At 36.7% G+C, this 23,897-nt stretch overlaps 1 protein-coding gene across 1 annotated transcript in view; it reads left to right on the top strand.

Annotated features, from left to right (window-relative positions):
- The window catches only part of LOC139692064 (uncharacterized), a 102,616-nt gene that overhangs the window by 34,241 nt on the left and 44,478 nt on the right, over window positions 1-23,897 (top strand). The window contains exons 2-3 of the mRNA XM_071590093.1: window positions 18,386-18,483; window positions 19,211-19,348. Of these exons, the coding sequence (XP_071446194.1) occupies window positions 18,386-18,483; window positions 19,211-19,348 (236 nt within the window). The remainder of the gene's footprint in view (window positions 1-18,385; window positions 18,484-19,210; window positions 19,349-23,897) is intronic.

Below are 23,897 nucleotides of genomic sequence, written 5' to 3'. Positions count from 1 at the left end.
GGTTAATTTGTTTGAATCATTAATTTGTTTTAAATTATTCTCTGTTAGCTCAATATCTTCAATAAAATTTTTTAAATTATTCAGATTTGCAATCAACGGAATATCATTTCTAATATTGGTTTATTGCAACCTCGCATTCTTATCTGTTCAGTAATAATTCCTGCATCTCCTGTCAGGCGTCTTTCTCGCCAAGTTTATCTCTTCAATTTTCTCGTCTTACGTGTTTGTATCTAATCCATTGTTCCCCAAGGTGTGCCCAACCCATCTAGTTCATTGCCATAAAGTATTCTCCACATGGATCTTTCTTTTTCTGGTATCATACATTTCACTTCTCGTTCCTCGTTCTTTCTATCCTTTTAATCTTCAGCACCACGTTTCAAGGTTTCTATTCTTTGCTGGTACATATTTCGAGTGGTCCATGCCTCCAATCCGCAGATTGCCATGTCTCCACATGAACGGGTTATTCCTGACTCGGAATTGGTTTTCCTGATACTTTATTCATTTTTATTCCCTAATTTGGCTAATTATTCAAGCAAGTATTTTTGATGCGTGAGATATAAGGCTGAATATTCTGTGTTTTTTTAATTAATCTGTTTTATTTTTCATTGGTATTGTTATGATTACATTCTTATCGAAGATCTCTGGTAGCTATATCGATCATCTGCTGTCGTAGCTATCTTCAATTTTTCCATAGAGAAATTTCCCTCACTGTTGCTCCTAGAACGCATTATGATAACTTCTCTACTCCTGGTACCCTGTTGCTCTTCAGGTATTTCACCATTCTGTCGAATTCATTTATCAGTATCTCCAGGGGCCTGTTTTTCATCTTCTATCATGATTTCTTCCTTGATTTAGGCATCGTCTAGTGGTTTGAGCCTTTGGTAGAATTTCTCAATACACTCATTTTATCTCTTTTCAATATTTTCATCTTCTCTTCGTATGTGTCCATTAGCATCTCGGATGTTGTGGAATTCGATTTTTCTTTCTCTAAATTGTTTCCTTAGCAGTGTGTAAGCCTTTTCGCTGTTTTCGTATCTTAATGCTGGCATTTATGTGGGTCGTGGTAGCCCAGGGGGTAGAGCGTTGGACTGCTGACCGGAGGGGTCCGGGTTCGATCCCCGGGCAAGGCACTCTGAGCACCTGCAGGTCCACCCAAGATTTGTGATTTTTCAGGTCCTTGGTCCTCCTTGGAAACCATAACCGGCACAGGGCAAGGAACCGGCCTTGATGTGTGAATTTCACACGCCGTATAGGGCTCTGGTGAACTATACCATCACCTACGAAACCGACGTTCGGGTTGATTAATGTGTTTATGGTTTTTTATTCTGGCATTTATTTCCACGCAGTAGCTTCCTTTTCACCCCTGCCCCTCTTGCACTCATGTGTGGATTAGCTTCGCAACTTCTTTTAAGAGTTTCCTCAATTTCATTTATTGAATTCTTGAGTTATTCTTACCCCAATGACTTTTTTTATTTGAGCTTTTAGCAATGGTCGCTTAAATGGTGCCTACTTACTCGTCAGTTGTTCATTTGCTGCTTGGTCATGATATTTATTATTTCCTTCCATAACTTTCCTATGCCAATCTCATCGTTATTATCATTTGTGAAATTTTCCTCGTTTGCTTTTCCTCCAGGATCTTTGTGTGCCATCTGAGTTCCTGTGTCACCATCTTCAGCTTCTTGTATCGCAGTCGGCTATCCATGATCGCCAGGTTGTGATCACTATTTATTTCTGTTCCGGGGTGACTCTTACATTGCTTAACTTGGTTCTTGTATTTCATTCTGGCATGGGTGTAGTCGATTTAGTACCTTGCCCTTTACCCCTACATCTTTCATGTGTATCCTTTTCTCCAATACTGCTCTATGAATGTTATTGCTAAGTAATGCCATATTTTACATATTACCGTACTTTTTTAAGTCTTTTTCAAGCCGACTTTCGTTTTCCAAATCTGAACTGTTCCACGCTACATCCCACTCGACACTCTTCGACCAAATATTTCCAGTTCCCCATCACGATTGGATTCTCCTTCCCCTTGATTGCTCCTAGAACACCATTCAGTTGTTCATATACTTCTTTTGCCACTTCTGAATGGCTGTAGTAAGAAATATACACTTGCAGTAGTAGTGTGTTCGAAGGCTTGCCCTCTAGCTTTATCATGAGAATCTTCTCATTATACTGCCAGCTTGACTCATCTTGCCCATTCCCTCTTTCAGTATGATACCTATTTCTGCAATCTTCTTGCCATCGAATGAGTGCATCATCTTCAGATATTCTTGAAAATGTGATGGATTACCGCTAAGTGAAAGTTCTTGAGGTTGCTGATAGAATAAACATCAACTGGAAGTGCGTGGATGAGTTTACAGGAAAGGTTGGACACGAAAACAGCATGTTCCAAATGGGTGCCATGTATGCTCACAATGGAACAGAAGCAACAACAAGTCGACGATTCAAAGAGCTGTTTGTCACTGTTTACTCGCAATAAATAGGATTTCTTGTATCGGTATGTGGCAATAGACGAAATATGGATCCACCATTTCACTCCGGAGTCGAAGTGGCTATCAGCTGAGTGGCGGGCAACCGGTGAAAGCCGTCCGAAGCGTCCAAAAACGCAACAGTCAGCAGGCAAAGTCATGACGTTAGTATTTTGGGATGCGCAAGGTTTAATTTGCATGGACTACCTTGAAAAGGGGAAATCTACCAATAGCGACTAATACATTGAGTTATTGGTGTTTTTAAAAGGGCGAAATCGCAAAAAAACGACCGCACATGGAGAAGAAAAAAATTATCTTTCATCAAGACAATGCACCTTGCCACAAGTCAATGAATACAATGGCCAAATTGAACGAGTCTGGCTTCAATCTGCTTCCTTACCCACCATACTCTCCATATCTAGCCCCCCAATGGCCACTGGCTGTTTGCTGATCTCAAAAAGATGCTCCAGGGAAAAAGATTTGGCTCGAATGAGGAAGTCATCGCTGATTAACTGAAGCTCATTTTAAGGACAAGAGGACAAATCGTTTTACAAGCACGGTATCGAAAAGTTAGAAAAGCGTTGGAATTTATTGTGCGTAGAGCACTTGAAGGTTATTATGTCGATGAATAAAAATGAATTTAACGAAACAAATGTTGTTTTCTTCGTTAGTTCCGCGACTTATTGAACGACGGGTTATGTCCTTGTACACATCAACATTTTATCGATATTTCAAACCTTAGAAAAAATACTTCAGGGCAGTAATCCGTCGTTCCAGATAATCGCGCTCACTCACCGGATGTCTATCCTCAGTCCATCTCCATCTTAGCATTTCCCAAATAACATACCGTTTCATATATCCTAATCCTACGTTTTCCTACCTTGACTGACTTACCAATGACAGTGATCTCAAGCCGGAGATTAGATTGGGGGACTATGTAACATCCTGAAAATTTTAACGCGATGAATGCCGTCGCAAATGCAAAGTTGTATGCACGTTAATCTCCTTGAAGATGCAGGCTTAAATTTATGTAAATGTGCCGTAATGGTATTCCTTACGTTAAGTCAAGGTGGGCAAAAATAACGATGTTATAATGTAAATAAAATAGGAGTAAAATGTAAAGATGGAAATGGACAAACGGGAGGTGAGGCATCATGAAAGTGAGGGGGAGAATGAGCGGGCGGCCCAAGGAGGACGACTTCTCGAACGACGGATTAGTTCCTTGCATTATTTTTTTCTAAGTTTTGAAATATCGATAACATGTTGACGTGTACGTGTGCTCACATTTTCAAGAATATCTGATTATTATGCGTTTCATTACTCTGGTACATTATATTCACTGATGTTTATTAGAAATTCAGAAGTAGTTAAAAATCATCAGAAATGAGTAGGATGTTAAAAGAAATTAATATGAGAAAAAAGAATAAAAAAATCAAATAAAAATTCGGGTTTGACAAAATTATGGGTCCTAAAGTTCCAGTTTTTATTTTTGCCCAACATCCAGTAGGGCATTTAAAATCATATCTACATACTCTGCTAATTCATGTGAGTTACGTTAAAAATGCGCCGAGGATTATTCGTTCAAATGTAGTCATCTTCGCAATAGCTGCATTTGGATGGGTGGTGAAACTGGGTATCAGTTCTTGCTGTCAATATAATCACGTTCAAACCATTCCCCTTTGCAGGAAAAAATGGAATTTAGTAAGCTTTTGTTGGTTATGCTCCCAATGCTGATCATGGTTTAATGAGTATCTGTGCAGATGACAGATAATGCCACATGCCTGGATGTAGTGACTGCGGCGACATTACGTGTCGATCGTTACTCATGCGGCAACCGACGTCACATCACACTTCATCACCCTCTATTAAGAGCTTTCTGCGGAACCTCCAAACCGATGATATCTTGTTCAATAATTCCGCATTAGTACTCAGAGGACCAAAACTAAAATATAGGCTGAATCATTTACGTAAAAATAGACCACATCTTTTTCTCTGAATATGTTTCAGAATTATTAGAAGCTTCATCATGAACTCGGGCATAAAAGTTTGAGGAAGGAATCGTGAAATTGATATGTCAAATATCCCATGCTTGGCGTTTGAGATGAGATAAACAATTTCATTTTGATTTTAGTTAATATTATGCGACGTTGACTGGGGCCGAGCCTTTATATTACACGAAATAGAATAGGTAGCCAAACTTAATGCCATTTTCATTTACAAAAAAAGATTTACGTAAGTAATGGTTAGTATTAATTATAACCACCATTATCATCTCAGATCGCGATATATCGGTATTCCTCAGATGTTAGATTTATCTAGTGCACGGGAACATGCAAGTTGTGCGTTTACTTTTACTCTATTTTGGATTACATGTAATTTTATATGGATGTAATTGATTATTTCATATTTTAAATCTCACGCGAAGAATATTGGGGTGAAAAAGAATAGTGAAAGGGTAGAGTATTTGTACGATTGCTGAAAACCAATGTACCATCTCGAGCGAATGAACATTAAAATGGCACTAGTTATACAACTTTATAATTTAGAAAATTGCTTCTCCACTTTTATTTGGCTTCGATCGATTTATTGGTAAAATATTACATGACTCTTATTGGTTATGTAGCTTAATTTATAAAAAGGGTAATTTGCAAAACACTATGACTAAAAGGAATATCAATTCGTCGTGAAGTAACGGCGCATAAATTACGGATATTTCTCAAATATCATTTCATTGTTTTAAACTGTAATGAATTATTCCAAATGGGTATAATTGGTGGTGAATTTGGGCGCTGTAAAAATATTAAACCCAGCCAATGGCTTGTAATTTTCAACTTTGGCAACGTAATATTCAACATTAACCAGTTGATCTTAAAATGTACATGATTTCAATACATTTTTATATATGTACCACTCTCGCCAACATTATAGAAGAAAAGCTCCAAAATATACATATCTATAACTAAAAAGATTGCCATTCAATGGACTTCAAATTTAAGTTAGAAATGTTTCAAAACAATATTGATGTTAGAATAGTTCTGAAGGGGCTCTATATCAGGTTGGAGAGGTAGCGAGCGCACTTAAGTGAATATTACTCTTTATACCTGCGCAAATATTGTCGTAATTCAGTAATTATTATTCGAAATCAAACCTTGTTCACCCAATGCCGCTAGCTTTAATACATTTCCCACTGCAAATAAATGGTCTTGTATCTGGCTGAGAGTGTATGGGCTTTTTTGCGGGATACAACATTTACATTGATGACTGTTTGCCTACCGACAGAGAGAATTGACGTTGTAAATATGTAATACACGTCTTGAGACGACACCTGTGATTAGACTGTGTAAATACTTGGAGAGTGGATTTGAGTCGTCATCAAAGAGTCGCGTGCTCTTTCCGTTCAGGCTCTCTTCAGTAAAAATCGTTATTTTGATTGTCAAAAGTGAAGAGGGAAGGGGTGACACAGAGATCACGAGCACAATATTCTCGGTGAGCGATTTGCATAAAGCTACGGATGGGAATCTTTGTGACTATGTCCAAGCAAAGGAGTTATCCTTTCTGTGATCTCGCTCTTATTGCTATGAATTAATGGTGTGGAAGAAAAATATCTTGGCGATAGCAAAACATGAAATTTTTCAATAAATCGAGAGATGTTTCTACTTACATTAAAGCGGCTGCCTTTGATTATCTAACAAATTAAGGAAGAATTAAAATAAATATTTTAGTGAAATAGAGTAAGCTTCTGATTTCCGAGCAATCTTTGAAGATCTGATGAAGTCAGGATTGTGTTGCAAAATATTATAATGCCTAAAATTTTCTTTATACTGTTTACTGATGCAGATACCATGAAAAGTAAACCATATAGATTTATCCAAATTGCGGAAGTTGTTGCATTCAAAAAACTTTTTCTTAAAAATTTCCCCATTCATAAACATTTCATCCATTCAATGTTTACTAATAGATTTTTCCTTAGATGTTAACTTAGAAAATAATTTGTCCTCAAACATATATCATAACGTTTGTGCTGTAATCGAAAGAGCATAAATAAGAATGTGTCAATATTGATCGACTAATTTCTGAGATTTTATGAAATTCTCAACAACATATTTTATTTTAAACTATAAGGGGAAAGTACTCAGAAATGAAGAATGAGTTTCATTTACATATATATATATATATATATATATATATATATATATATATATATATATATATATATATATATATAATATTGGTTTAAGTTTTTGGTGTCATGTAATGGCTCACACGTACTTTACTCTGTAGTACCAGGTTCCATCAAAATTTATCCTGAGAATACTATAAATAATAATCCTATGGACTGTCCAGTGCCTTTGCTCTATCTCAGAGCTAGAATTATCGGATTCATATATTTACAAAAATTAGGTCGAATCGAGCTTCATATCTAAATTGTATTTTTTTGGGAATTTTTGGCCAGATCCACACACTATCCCCAGGCATTAATACTCGGATGGAAGCTTAAGTATTAATTCCCAGATACCTATAACCGCAAAGGGTTGGAGCATTGGCGTTGCTTTGACCACTGACATTCATCTCTCCTTTGTATCCCGAGGATAATTATTTTTGATGTTTTGGGTCATGAATACGAATACCGACCATGACTTCATGAAATCCTATCCCATCATGCAATTATTTAATTTGGATCATAATATTATTGACATTAATTCCCTACCTCATCAGAAATATCAATTTATTGCCTCATGTTTGTCAACAAATTGGGAGACCTTAGTTTACTACAAGTGATGGAATTTTTTTTAACGTCGAGTTCCGTTCTTTTCAATCTACTCCCATTTGCTTTGAATTAAACTCGCCGTCACATGAATTACACTATTTCCCTCCACCCATTCACCTCACTTCAACTGTGTTACCCTCCTTGTCTGGTGAGCTTGACCTATGACCCCATATTCATGACTTCTTCGACGACAACGTCGGCCGAGTGCTTCTGGAGTTGTGCCGCGTTGGGCACGCTCAGAGGCTAATGCACTGACCGAACGTGGGGGCAGTTTCCGTTGTAAGCGGGACAGATAGATAGAGGTCATCATTCGGGCGAAATTGAGAAACCCATCGTGGTATACACATGATATTAGGCATAAAACTTACAGTTACATTCATGCGTACACATAAATACATATATACAGACAAATTCATTTAGAACAGATTTGCACATCGAAAAGAAAAGGAAAAAAATATAGACGGGATCGGAGGGGGAAATATAAAGTATTTGCCTTGGTCAAACCACGAATAATTTCCACTTACTCGATTCAGCAGCTTGGACGGCCGATATGATTTTGAAACATTACACTGAAGTAGCAATCCATACCTTCTAATTAAGCGAGGATATTTATTCCTGTGGGGGACAAAAAAAACTTCGCTGCCAAGTCAAAGTTACGCCGTCTCATCGATTAGACGAATTAAAAGGCGTGAACCGCGGTGCCTTCGAATTTTCAATCCTTGATTTCAGGGTTTTATAGAAGAAAAATGGCAATAATACGGATTTTTAAATGGAGGTGGAAAAATATTAAGTCGAATTGTTGCGGTATGAAACCCAATATTTGACAGATATGACCCTTTGTTCAAATCTATTGTTGGCAGAAGAAGGTCATAAATGTCGAAGGATCGTCAAATATTGCCACCCTTGGCATTTAATTTACTTTTGCACTAAAGAGAATATGATTAATATATTGCATGCAAAAAAGGCAGGATGAAATTAAGGACGATAAAATTAAAATAATCTAACGGATTAGTTCTGCTTATATAACTTTCGTAAATATGCTATTCATCCCCTTTCAACAAATAATGTGTTGAAATAAAATATCGACATTTAGCGAAAAGGTAATTCGAAACATTGATAGGAATGAGCTCTTACGGCTAGTAATATATAATAAATGTGAAACTCCAATAGCCGTAAACAGTTTACCTTTCTAAACAAAGTAAAAATGAAATTAGTTGGCTAGCGCCACAAGTCAAGAAGGGGTAAAAGGTAAAAAAGGATAATGAGGTAGGTAAAAGGGGTAAAAGGTAAAAAAGGAGAGGATAAGAAAGGTGAATACGAATACGCGTATTTCGGCCACAAAGTAGCCCTCTTCAGCGTACTGAAGGGTAATCGTCACTACAACACAAGTCGAAGTGAGAAAGGGTAAGGGCAATCCGAAGAATATATAGTGTTACATGTGTGGGGGAGGGGGGGGGTTGTGAAAAAGACAAAAGCCAATGGACGAGGCTGATGGTAGAGAAATTTAAAATGCACTTAGTTCTTTGTAAACCTATAGTCTCTTCAACGTTTGTGCTTCTTTCCCTTCCCTAACCGTCAATTTTCCGTTTTTGTGGTATTCCCTTCATCCTCTGTAACGGTTTTTTCCCACATCCTCAACGATTAGTTGTTGTAGGTTGCCTTTCACTTCTCCCTCCTCCTTCTACGTTCGCTTAACGGTTGTGTTAAGCTTCCCTTTCACTTTTTCCCCTTTTTGCAATGGTCATTTCCTTGACCGTGTAATTCCCCCTCCCCCTCACTACATAACCTATCGTTTCAAACTCCTCCACTATCAGCCTCGTCCATTGGCTCTTGTCTTTTTCACCACCCCCCTCCCCCACACATGTAACACTATATATTCTTCGGATTGCCCTTACCCTTTCTCACTTCGACTTGTGTTGTAGTGACGATTACCCTTCAGTACGCTGAAGAGGGCTACTTTGTGGCCGAAATACGCGTATTCGTATTCACCTTTCTTATCCTCTCCTTTTTTACCTTTTACCCCTTTTACCTACCTCATTATCCTTTTTTACCTTTTACCCCTTCTTGACTTGTGGCGCTAGCCAACTAATTTCATTTTTACTTTGTTTAGAAAGGTAAACTGTTTACGGCTATTGGAGTTTCACATTTATTATATGTAATTCGAAACGATAGGAGATATGGAATAAACATTTCGTCCACCTACCAGGGACATTCTAACAAGGGTTGTGGCTAGAAAACGTGGAGAATTCCACGTATCCAAGTACTGGTTATTAATTTCGTTCATCGCATGAGATTAAATCTATTGATGTCAACGGGGAAGGTTTAGAGCTTTGGGGGATGAATGCGCTCAAGCGTAGACGGTGAGTGGTGGTGCATGGGGTGGGTTTGGCTTACGTGCTAATGCGAGGGCAAATGCTGTTTGAAGGCACCGACGGAGGCGAGATCCAGTGCCCTTCCGGCCGTGACGTGGTTTCCGACGGTCTCTCCGGGTGACCGCCCGTCTGGTTCGATGCCGGTGTCAGACAACGCAAAGAGCGGAGGACCAGACCGCGATGCCGGAGGCTGACTTGACGCCTCTCACTCACTCACCTAACTTAACGAGAGATAAGGATGACCTGTGACCTTATTATCATGAAAAAATAAGACAAACTCGCTCATATTTTCCCTGCTAAATGTTTTTTTGATCACTCAAAAATTGATCACTTCGAAAAATTCGTCAAAGATAAATGATTGGACGTGGCAATTAAGATAGAAATACGTGTTTATTCCAAAAGAAAATGGATAATTACAGATGAAGACATACTTACATTGAACTTTTAGGCAACCCTTAAGATTATTAAACCTTCAATCATGGTTGTCTCCAAGTTAAAAATACCAGCGGGGGCTGTAGAATTAACAATTAGAAAAAAAATATTCAAAAAGATTCAAAGGCCTCCGTAAAGAAAGTATACACATTTTCCTGAAAATGGTTTACAAAATTGACTCAAGCAAATGTTCCCAAATTTTATGAGTAAAAATAAAAAAAATGTGATTAAACGAGAAGGATAGATTGAATTCGAATAGGAAAATAAAACCTGATGATGGAATAGATAAGGGGATCCATTGTAAATATGTGGGAAGCGCACGGACCTTGATTGTAAAATATATCCTGACATGATTTTAAAAAAGTACTGAGATAACCTTGTAAGTACTGATACCAAAAGATATAAAGATATATATATATATATATATATATATATATATATATATCGTATATAGTAACACATAAATTATTATTTCCATTTTTCTAAATTCCACTCCAAAAGATGTCAGTCAAGTTTTGGTTTTATGAAAATCAGTTTCAATGAAATACCAGAATTTTTCTCTAATTCCAACTCCGTATATCTATACTAGTATTATGTTTTGGAACCATTAAATAATTGCAAATAATAATGTACATATATTATATGTAAACGTTTTTATCAGTTAAACGGTGGCCTAAGTGTACAAATACGGTGATTAATTTAGCTCACAGATTTCTTTTCTATAAATTCAGCTTGAATAATTGAAGAAATTATATTAATATTGACGTGACGCCACTAAGAAGAACGAATTCACTGTATTCAAATGAGCTAGGGAATGGATGAGTCGCATAACATGTGCGACATCAACTGTAATAAGCAAGTGATAAAATACTGCCAGAAAACGTTTGGCAAAATATCAAATCTCCTTGACTCATCATATACCCGCGCTATAAATCAACGGTCAACTATAGTTTTCATTCTCCGTAAAAATAAAGGTCAATCTGCCTCTGGTTGCAAATTTATTGACGAAATAAAACAAGAAAAATCCAACCCAGATGAAAATGAGGGTAGAAAAAGAAAATTTGCCCTTCCACATAAAGATTTAATACTTCACACAACCTTGGTTTCGATGCTGCTCATCATATAAAAACCATGGTTGTTTGAAGCAATTAATTTTTACTTGGAAGTGCAAAGTTTCTTTCTCTACCCTATTCATGAAGGAATTCCTCAAAGTTAAGCCTGAAACTGTTATATTTATCAGATGAAAATGAGTTTTTTGCGATACTGATAATGTTTATTGAGGCTATGGTATGTTATTCTGTGAAGTTTAGATTAAGTAAGTTTGATTGGGGGGGGGGGGCAAGGGGCAAATTAGCGTTAAACATATAAGAGAAAAGTACTCGTACAGGTGACTGAAGGTGACGTAAGAGTAGTTGACAGAAATTAAAACGAGTAAGTTAACGCAGACGAAAATAATATGAAGGTTAGATCATGAGCGTGCTGGAAAGGTAATCGCGTTTAAGACTTTGTTTGTGATAGGGAAAAAGAATATAGCATCGTTTTAAATAACTTCTATTTTCCATCTTGTATGTATTTTGCAAGCCTTTTATCTTACATATGAGCATAATACTGCGTTATTTATTTGCAACTGGTTTTATCTCGTTACAAATCTAATCAGGTATCAATGCTTGTTATCGCCGAGGAAATCTCCAATCAAATCACGTCAAGATTGGTCGGAATCGTTTTTGTAAATATGTTTGGTCGCAGGGATTATAATGCCGCCCCTATTCGGTTATCAATTATATATAATTAACAAATATAGTTATAAAATTCCACTTGCCACCCTCAGCGTCTAAAAAATAATTAGTTGTATTTAAATGCATGCTCTTCCACTAACCTTATGTGTTTTGCTATAATAACCCATTCTTTCCGAATGACCTCATTCGTGTTCCGTTCATCTGTTTTTAAGTTTCCCTTTCAATCCCTCGTCCCTCTCCGCGGGGGCAAATTCCTGCTACCTGCAACGTTGGGTCGCATTCCCTGCCAATTAGAGACTCTTTGGGGGTAGAGTGTTTCGTGGTGCATTTTCATGTGGTAGTGATGTTTCAATTTCTTGCTTGTTGTGTCCTGGCTTCCGTGTTTTAGGATGGCTTTCGTGCTGCATCATGGGGTGCAGTTTTTTAGTTGTTTTGCGGTATATGTGTTTGCATGAGTATTTGATGAAGGGATTTTTGCATGAGTGTGTGCGCTGCTGTGGGTGTAATTTTCCGTGTTGTTTTTTTTTTGCATGTGGTATTTTTCTTTTTTACGGTTGGTGACCTAACACCCCCCGCCATACGCCCTTGCGGCGGCTTGCGGGGTATTATGTAGATGTAGATGTAGATGTATCAATAAATCATGTTTTATGTATCTATTAATGATGGGTTATAAAATATCTACAGCCATTACACCTATATTACTTATTCTTTCCTCCAATCAAGTCTCGTTTGCTCTAGATTGGACCCCTTTGCTGCTTCATGTACCTTCCAATTGCCTTATTGCCGTCCAAAAAAGAGTCTAGTCACTTTATTTCCCTTCCTTAGTTTCCAAGCCTTATCCGTTCAATCACTACCTTCCACATCTCACTACTTATCAATACATAATCATCCAATAAAAAGAGACGTTTCGGGCGTGACATGGTGGAATACTATGATTAATTAAAAATTGGCAATTTTCACACAAAATAAAATTTTCATACGACCGGTTTCAATGCAACTACATCATCATCAGGCGAGCCTGAAGACAATGATGTAGTTACATTGAAACCGGTCGTATGACATTTTATTTTTTGTAAAATTGCCAATTTAATTAATACTCATCTAAGTTTTTCTGCTTTCCTCAAATTTCAGTTAAAATCCCCTCAACAGGTAACAGGGCATGGGGAAGATAAAAATCTAAGGCAAGCTGAAGTATTGTGCCGGGACAGGGCCAGCTTGTAGCTATTCAAGGTGATTTCGATGCAGCGAATCAGTTGCGGCTCGCCAGTGGGGCGGCGGGGGTGTGAGAGGGTCGGAGCGGGGCCGGAGGTCGAGGAGTGAGTGGGAGTCGGGGGTCATGTCCCGCGTTCGGTCGGTCGGGAAGGGCGGGACAAAGTGGGGCCTCGCTCAACCTCGGATCAAACAAACCCACCTGCCCTGTCTCCATGTCGGACGGCGTCCGGGTCGACTGCTGCGGTCGGGGCCGCCTTCTCGCCTTGCCGCCCCTCGCGCCGAAGTACCCACCCAGCCCCCAATGATGCATTCCCCCCTTCCCCTACATCTTCCGCCCTGATTAATCCCTCCACGGGTTGACCCCATTCTCGTCCGACCCAGAATTTCGACTTGGTCCCGTACCCGTGTCACGCTGCGGTGGGTCCCAATGTTGTCGAGAGACTGCGATGACTCTGCGCCGCATTTCTGGATTCCGATTGTGTTCCCTTCGAGGCTCGGACTCTCTCTCGCGGAGTTGACACTTTCCCTGGAGAGCAGGGTGGAAGTGAATATTGGGCTGGGCCGATAGCTCTAGGATTACATTGAGTTCAAATGAATTGCTTTAAAATTCCATTTCTCCCGAAGTGCTACGAGTGGGTGTGTAAACTTTGCGGTGTCAGTGGAAAAATAGAACGGAGGGGGGGGGGGGGGTTCCTTCCAACATATTGAGATTATAAATTGAAAAGAGAGAAGAGTGATTAATTATCTTTTTTATTTAAGAGAGAATTGGTTATATTTCCATGCTATATTAGACTCGTAGGATTAACCTAATAGAACAAGCTTCAAGAGCCGACATATGAAGACGTTTTAGCCTTGCAAGCTAGAGCTTATTCCATACTATAGCGCTACCCTAAGAAACGGGAAAAGGCGTATGAAACCTAATATATTGAACTCATTATGTTTCTCTAAAAATTGAGAGAGAGAAGAAAAAAACAGAATAACAGATGATAGAAAGTGATGGAAAAATGTGGTTACTAACGAATGGTGAAAATAAAATGAGCACGTTTACAGAGCTAGTTCACTTTGTGGTTCACCTGGTATGTCACGTTGATGGAGTGAGAGGGCCCCTTTTTATTCATGATGAAAATGAGAGATAAGGGTTTCCACAGCATTGCATTATTTTCCGTATCACGGCGTATGTATATGGTATACGCAAGTCTTGTGCAAGGTGACGGGTAACTCCCATGCGATTCAGGCAATATTTCAGACAAACTTAAAACAAAAAAAATATCTGGATGGATGATAATGAAAAATTCTGCAATGGCGTTTTTGAATTGACAAGACTGAATTAAGTACTCGGTAGTAATTCGATTACCTGAAAGTCATACCACCGCAGTAATCCAATGAGGTCGCACATTTAAAGCTGTACGGGTTGGCACTCGTATAGCTTTAAATGTGCTTCTGCAGAACTACTAGAGTAATCCCAAAAGTAATATCTCAATTTTTAAAATAAAAATAAAAGTTTTTTTTAAATGATGCATAGTTTTAAAAATTCAAGCTTCCGTTATTTTTTCAAATTTTAGTTTTGGTTAAGAGAGTTGTTTTGGAAAATTGCCGCAATCAGTTATTCATCATGCTCGACTTCCATCACATTACGCCTGAAGCTACTCAATTTGTTAATTTTGATTAATGAATTTTTGCAGGTTCTGGGGCAGTTTTTGATTGCTCATGCCATACCCGCTCGGCATCATGTCGTTGAGGAAGTGTCGGAGTGTCCTTATCTTCCCTCTTTCCCCATCATTGCCGAAGCGCTTTCTAATCTAATGCTCTTTCAAGAAGCAAGTGATATAAGCACGGGGTGCCAAGTCTAGACCATAGGGTTGGTGCGTAATGATGTCCCATCCAAACTGTTGCGGGAGAGCGAAGATTTGAGGGGCAAGGTGGGGGCAAGCATTGTCCTGGAGGAGGCCCTTGCTCGGTATTCCGCTTCTCCGGTTCTGAATCACTCGTTTGAGTTATTCTTGTGTCTCACATTACTTTTCATCGTTTATTGTGGTCCCAGGAGTCATGACGTCGACCAAAAATGTCTCGTTTAGGACCATAAACACATTTCCTTTGGTTTTCTCGGCTTGGGTGAAAAGGAATGCCTCCACTCAGGTGATTGCTGTTTACTCTCAGATGTGATATGGGACACTTAGATTTTGTCTCCCGCAAAAGGCTATGATGGCTTGTATTATGAGTTGGAATTGGGGAATCTTTCGGTGAATGAGCATAACAAGCCAGTATTGGGCTTTTAGAAGGTTAGAAGACGCTCGATGTTAATAATTTTGCCAATTTAATTATTATCATTCTTGGTGTAATGGCAGAATACACCATTCAGAGAAAATATACGAATTACATAAACCACGGTGTTTAACGATATTAAAAATACTCACCCTGCCCTCACGCAAACCGCGAGCACATTGAAACCAAAAAATAAGCACCCCAACCAACATCTTTCCTGTCATCCGCCATTCCTTTTATCATAATTTCATAATCACCCAAAATTCCCTCATGAAAGACCCAACTCCCCGCATCATCCCAGCTTTCCAGGAAATCGTAAATTCACAGCGGATTATCACATTTCATCCCATTTTCCAAAAAATGAAGGAAAATCATTGGTTTCCAAAATAAAATGATAAATATGCTTGGAAGTTCGCATTCTACTTCGGAAAATTAAGGAATAAAAACTCATGGAATGAATTGAAGCAGTTGACCTAGTTGAATATACGAATAGAAATGGAAAATTGAAGGAACAATGGCAAAGAGTTTGCGAAAAACATTAATACACCAATTGATTAAAATTTTATTTCCGGGTTGAGTGTTGCATGAATTCAATTTCTGGATTTTTCAGTGATGGCAATGATTTTCAATTTTATGCATAAATCAAGTGCTCTCGGTGGACGAGATCCTATTAATAAATAATAATGACAAAATATAAATTGTTAGCTCTGTGTGTGATGCATATTAGGTTAATATTTCAATTATTTTACGCTAATATTTCATTTTCGCAATCGTTTCTTCAATTAAATTTTTATCATTTCTGATTTTATTTTAACCTCATTAAATAATCTTCTCTCACAGTGGCAGCCCTCCTGTTTTAACGTCATTGACCGGAAATATGTTTTTACGTCTTCTTTAAGGGTTTTTCTCTAGGGTCAACAAACGAAAATTTGCTATGGTATGAGCAGCTAGTGCAGGTCCATTATTTTGGTATCTTTCTTAAGATTTAATGCATCTTTCCAGTCATCATTGATATAATGATGTACGAAATAACTTACTTAGGAAAAGATTATTAATCATAAAAATATAATATATTTTTTATGTGAAACCCTTATTTATTTCGTAAATGATTGCATATAAGGACTCCATAAATCATAATTTTATGGTGGTTGATTTTATAGCATATAAAAGTATCACTTTTAACCCAAATATTTAAATTAGATAAGTAAATGACATAAGTGGATTATTCATGCCAGAATAAGTAGTAATCAATGTAAAGAGTTAATCACAAATCAAAGCAAAGAGTTAATAACATTTCAAGTTCTAATTTATCTACCCCTTACCACTTCTTACTAATCACTTACTTACTCTTCTTACCACTTATTCTTCTTTCTACGTACTTACTTACCACTTATTTTCTTATAATACCCAGCGTATAGTTGACATTCACATCCATTCCCAGGAAAGGGTGTAAATTGCGGAGTGATAAACTCAGTTCAGTATCATTAATTTATCAATTATCTATTAGAATAAGACTAGGTGGTTATTTCCATTTTTTCTTAAACAAATTCAGCAATACAATGTAATTATAATTTAGAATCATTTAAGTTTTACACATTTTTACAATGTGGACAAAACAATTGGTATATGTGCATGTAGATAAATACTTAAATACACCAAAATGTTTTCCCTCGGAGATATTATTTTACCATGAATAATATACGCATAAGGCCCGAATGGTGTAGGACATTTTTTTCAAATCGATATTTTTAATTAAAGTTTCCAAATTATTAACCAAGTTTCATCGTGGCGTCATCCCTTGAATATTCGCGTTTTTCATGAATTGCTCATTGAGTGGGACGAAGGAGCAATCAAAGCAAGAGATGGTACAACGGCGATTACGGAGCTTATTGCGATTTTGGAGATGGAAATGGTGATTTTTTTCCACTAGATAACCACGGTGAAGTTTCTATATGAACTCTGAAACTCCGGGTGGAGCATTAGTGGAGATATGGAGTTGAATAAAGCTGTAAAGCGAAGGACACACCAGGAAATCGTGACAATACCTCACTGCTTCCTTTGCTGGCCCATTAAAGATGGCGACGTCCTTGTTACGCTAACGGTCCATCATTTTTATTCACAACTAGAAGTGGAGTGAGGGTAACTGTTTGAGACTGTACCCTTACGCTCTTCTCTCCCCACGGCAGAACCGTCGTGAGGATCAGACAGTGCTTATATCCCGAGGAAAAGTTTTGTCCCATGAGTTTCAAAATGAGTTGAGACTTCCTAAACACGTAACTCATCTGTTTGAAGGCATTACGTATAATGTTTTAATAATAAGTGATGATCTCTTGCCGTTTTCACCTTCTGTAGAGAGCATAATTAATACATTAAAATATGATCATAAAAGGATTGACACTTAGGATTTTTGAAACTTCTGGGATTATATTTCACATATATGTATTGCAACAGAAGAAAATTTTATTGAAATAGATGTGAATTTCGAATTGAATAGTTAAATCAAGACCTTGAAGTAAAAGTACCATCCCATATTGCAGGCCAGGGTAAATATTTCTGCGATGATTTTAGAGAATCCTCTCCTTGGCGTAGTTACTTCGCGAAAAAGCGTTTGAGGAGTTCAACCCTACCTCTTATAATAAGTTATCATAAGAAATCTAATGAGTAACTCATAATAAGTTTCTGCAGACAATACACTTGGTAAAGAAATCTATCTTTTAATGGAAATATCATATGTGTATATATATTTTTTACTAAATAAAATACAAGAGTAATATGCAAAATATTTCTAGAATAACTTCCGTATTGTTGATAATGTGTATATGCATATATATGTATGTATATATATATATATATATATATATATATATATATATATATATATATATATATATATGCATCAAAAAAGCTCATGTAATTTGTGTGTGTGTATTCACTAGCATTGAAAAAATTTAATCCTTTGCAGTAGTTAAAATTGAAAATTACTCACATATTTGATGGATTGCATATCCCAATCATTTTTCCTCGAGGAATTAGGATTATGGGAGTGATTTAACGCGATGATTTTGAATTGTAATCCAATTTTTCCTTTAACTTGTCTTCAATGAGGTTAATCGCATTTGATTAAAATTTCAGGTGACTTTTGCGACCGATTTAGGCAAACTGGTAACGCAGATGCAGCAGGAGAGATCAGAGGTGGCGTTTTTCATATTCACCAACGGAAGTACGCAAAGGTTAGTGTTCGATCTCATTACCTGCTTGATAATTAAACTCAATGCAATGGATACATTGATTAACTACTTTGATTTTCTCTACATTTGTTAATTCAAAGCAAAATTGTGAATCATAAGGCAGCTTAAGTACTCGTATTTACATATTATAGATCATGTCTTGGATTAAGGCTTCTTCCCAAAATGCAAAAAAACAGACATTTTTACCTAATATTCTCTTTTTTTCTATTTTTTTCTATAATCAAGTTAAAAAAGATTAATTTATACCAGATAGAATATAAACTAGAGGTCTACGACAAAAATGTTTATCTTGTAGCAGGAACTTTTTTCAAGAAAGGAAATTTTTAAAAGATGATTTCCTTATTAAATTAAAATATTAATTACCATAACTCTATGGAATTACACAGATGTATTTCCCTTTATTTGCTGATTTTCTATCAATGATTTGATATCAATGTTGTTTGCTAATACGCTAGGAGTGTTTTTAAACATTTTCAATATAAGGGAGTATTCTTTGCTGTTACTGATGTTGAATGTAATCCTGTAATCTGGAGCTGATTCCCCAGAATGATGAATCAGCCCCAGAAAAATCTCGTTTAAGAGATGTTTCAGTATTCCTTTTATGTGTATACCTTTGCAAATATATGATTAAATGCGCTTTAAATTCTTAATTATGTATTCTTTTTAAAGCATGGAATAATTAAATTTGTGATAAATTCATCCGTTTCAGGTCCAACCTATCACAAAGGTTCTCGGTTACGGACGAGGCGTTAGCTAACATGACATCCTGGCCAAAAAATCTTACCGTGCATAAAAATCTTACATTTCTCACGAAGGAAGACTTCCAGTCCCAACTCGAAGAGTTTCGGTAAGTGCAAAATCACTTTTGTATTCAATGAAAATAAGTAACAACTGAATTGAGGAATTACAAAGCAGCAATTTCAGAGAATAAAAATCATTCGTCCTGACCGGGATTCGAATCGCCATCCCTCGATGTCCGGCCGAGTGCTTTAGCCAGTCAAGCTATTGAGGCGTCCTCTTACACTACAAAATTTTGAGGACTTTAAAAGAAAAAGATTTCGTCAAGAAATGTCGTACATATAATGTCACAAGCATTCGTAACATCTTATTCCTTTAAAGCCCCTAAAACTTCGGAGTGTAATAGGACGCCTCGATAGCTTAACTTAACTAAATAAAACACTTGGAGGGACATCGAGGAATCAGGGTTCGAATCCCGGGCAAGGCGAATGATTTTTAAACTCTGAAATTGTTGCATTAAAATGCACATTAGCGGATGACTCCGTCAAAAGTTACTGCTGCGGCATCTCCCGCAGTTTCTTTGGAATTTGTCAATTGAGGAATATTAAATATAAAATTTAATTGAGATTTACGCTATGGAAGCTGAAACGGAAATGTCCAACTACTCACTCCTTAACCCACGGTTTCCTTCCCTTAATCAATAGATTTCCATAAATGCAACCCACGCTTATCGTTACGCATTTGTGGTTAAATTAAATCTTGCATCTATGGAATAGTATTTGAAGAGATATCACCGAAACGTAGTCTATGAGCAAGCTGCGACCTCAATGGTAGAGATAAAAGCAATGCAGAGGAAGGAAAACGGAAGACCCTCAAGTGCTCAATCTCCTACTGAGACATGAAATAGTTAACTGAAATTGAAAATATCATTAGGGGAGATGGGGGACTGAGTTTGAACTGACAAACGGCCAAATGCTAATTAATCCAGGGATTGGAGATTCAATTGATTAATATCACGAAGCCTATTAATCTCACAACTTTGTCGTATCATTTTTACGTCGGCCTATGAAGGCAACGAAATATTTACGTACGCTCCGCAGCCCGATTCCACCCTACACAAAGAAGCCACAGCAAAATTACAGGAGTTTCAGCATAAAATAATATAAAAACCTTTTAAGTTTTGAGCCGGTTGGCATGCGCACAGATACGCAATATGTGCCCGATAACTGACCTACGAAACCTAGGCAATGTTAGCGCATAATAAAGACGCATGGATTTGGATGGACCACGGTTAAAAACTAATGGCAGGCTCAGTGATATTGATAGTGCCCTCAATCAAATGTTTTTATATTATTTTCCTCAAAAGTAAATTCATCATTTCCCGAGACTTCAGCGTTGATGAATGTTTCGTTATCACTGCGTGTATATTTCATCATCGAATATATAATGATTAAATATAAGAGATTAATAAGAAAAATGTCGTTTATTTAAATGCCTGTTTACTTGACACATTATTTGCTATTAGTTATGCAATAATGTTAATTCACGAAATATTTGAGTAATTTCGAACGATTGGATACGGGCGATGATACATTTGCACTGCTTGTTAATGTTATGCCGATTGCATACATTGTTCTTGATTGTTGATGCCCCCGATTGATGCCACAAATAATGCTTCATTCAGATTATTTTTATTGATTTGTAGCTATTATTTATCAACTACCACTCGAGCAATGAAATGTCAACATAAATATGCATGAAATCAGATGTCCGAACGGTGGACTAAAAATTGCTAGACTCAATAAATTTCTCATCGTCCAATACTTAACGAAATCTTTTGACATCCCAAAGTAATCATCGTAAATGCATTTCGGTAAAGTTATCATTGCTTACGCCACTTGAAGCGATACAAATCCTAAAGATATGTCGTAGTAGTATTTAGGGGAGGCGACCGACAGCTGAGGTCATTTGCGCCATAAGGGATGGACAGGAAAGGATGAAGGGTGGAGAGAAACCCGGCGTTGGCATTAGCCTACTCTTTACGAAAGGCGCCAAGGGGTCAACAGCTTAACGTCCCATCCGACGGACGACGTACTCACTCGAGGTGCCCTCCATAAAGCACCTCAAGTAGGGATCGAGATACCACTGAAAAATATTCAACACCGCTTGGATTTGAACCCGGGCCCTCTAGGTGGGAAGCTAGTACGATAGCCACCGACCCATCTCGATCACCCAAACGATATAGAATCGTATCAGACGGAACAGTGTCGCATGTCGACTGGGGTATCAATGAATTGGCAAATCACCTTTTTTGTCATGCTGTAATATTTTTAATTATGCTGTAAAATACAAATAATAGCATAAGCGTAACAAGAAAAATTGATTCACCTTATGAAAAATGGCTCACAGAATAAAGTGAACAATTATCAGATTATTATGTAATGCACATTTAGCGGATGACTCCGTTAAAAGGTACTGTGGCGACATCTCTCGCTTGTTCTTGAAATCATCAAATCGTTGAAAATGGCAATCCTGTTGAATGAACACCGTATTGTGGATGATTTAAATTAAAGTCCGAGATTGAATATATGTTGATGGAAAATAAAGTTCATCGTAGTATATTTCTTTTACTAGAATACATTGATAAAAATCTTTCGTTATGGTGGCTTAAGCATCCCCATATGAAGAACACATACAGGCTAAAAACCGATTTTGTTTCGCATTTTTGCGCGAGAGAGTTGCGATCCAGTCTGTGCTACGTATTTGATTTCCCGGAATCATCTGCTGCTTACTGAGAATACTTGTAAATATAATTAATCCCTATAGCTGACTATATAATAATATTAGTGAGTATATTTTATGAATACAATTTGATCAATGCGAAGCAAAAAAACCTTGAAAAACGATACGGCGAAAAATCTATATTTTGTAAAATTCCTTACTGGTTATAACTACGATAACTAACTATAATAATATAAAAAACCTTTATCTCCATCTGTAGTTCTACTATATCAATAATATTAATGACGAGGTTTGTGTTTTTCACAATTTTTAAAAGTTTTGAATCTGAATTTTTATTTATGGAGTCAAATTCAATGATTAGGAAACAAAGTATATGCTCTTTTGTCATCAAATCCATTGAAATAATTCATACAATCTCGATATTTTCCTTGCATTTTACATTCCAGCATTTGGCAGTAAGTAGCTGATAAATTATTATAATTACAATCCATTATTGAATTATTCATTAGAGAACCATTAGTGATAGTTGTTAGGTTGTCTTCTTGGAATAATTTATTCTATTCCCATTACTGCAATGCTGACTAATGGTGTCTGACAATGCCCTTATACTTTGTCGCCAGGAACTAAAAATGAGTGAACGACATAGCTACATATATGACTATTTTCATAATTACTTTAGATTCACATAATTGATTTTATTGATCATATTAAAATCCTTTTAAGAAAAAAATGAACTAATGGCAAATTCACAATATATTTTATATATATATATATATATATATATATATATATATATATATATATATATATATATATATATATATAAACGTTTCGACGGCTCGACCGTCGTCATCAGAATCTATATATAATCCAATATATATATATATATATATATATATATATATATATATATATAAAATTATATATAGATTCTGATGACGACGGTCGAGCCGTCGAAACGTCAACACTACATATGTGAGTGTCCTTTCTTTTTGTTTCTATGTTTTAAAAATATACATCTGTGTTTATTTATATATATATATATATATATATATATATATATACACATATTATGTATGTATATTATATGATCTGTGTTTATATATAATATATACATGAATCATATTAATACTTGTACATAAATTTCATAAAAAATGGAATATATTTTTTTTTCATTTGGTGAAAAATAGGAATATATAAGATTACAGTTACCGAATTTCCATGTAGGTTTCGGATTTGATCGAAAATTAGGTAAGATAGATTTAACTCTAAATTTTTCTTGTTCCAAAAACAATTACTTTTTAATGCTTAAAGCATGCTCAATGCAATATAGTGCAATCTTCCACTTAGAACTGAAATATTTTAAAGAGGTTTCTGTTTCTTTAGGCATGAGGGGCGATGAATAGTTACCGATCATTGACTTGGAAACTTTTGCCCTAGCGTAAACTTTTATTCATTCCATTGTTCTGAAACTTTCTTCGGATAAATTTCCTTTGCGTCCCAAATATGAGGGTATTTCAAGGATTTTTTCTACTTCTATACGATATCCTACAAGCTTCCGCCAGAGTCTGTGGAAAGGGTTTAATCCCCTCCTCTCCTTCAAAGGGCCAGGCCATACAAATAGAACGCGTCTGTAAAAGAGAGATATGCTTTAATAAGGCGATGTTCCCAAGCAGCTCATAGGGTGGAATTTCCCTGGATTTTTTATTTCTTTTTGCCCAGTTTTTTTCTGTTATATTCCTACTAATACAAGCAAGAGTAATTGAGGAATGGAACTGCAAGAAATATATATTTTTCCTTTTTTATTAGTGGAACTATTTTTCTATAATGCGTCTGACACACAGTTGGTTCTTCAAGATACATTTTTCATGTAAATTGTAGAAATAAGTTTCTTCTCACCTCCGTTACATTGCGAT

This window comes from Hetaerina americana, unplaced genomic scaffold, assembly GCF_022747635.1.
Source record: "Hetaerina americana unplaced genomic scaffold, ioHetAmer1.1.p SCAF_4, whole genome shotgun sequence".
In the NCBI taxonomy this organism is placed as follows: domain Eukaryota; kingdom Metazoa; phylum Arthropoda; class Insecta; order Odonata; family Calopterygidae; genus Hetaerina; species Hetaerina americana.
This window is presented reverse-complemented; position numbering and strand designations above follow the sequence as displayed.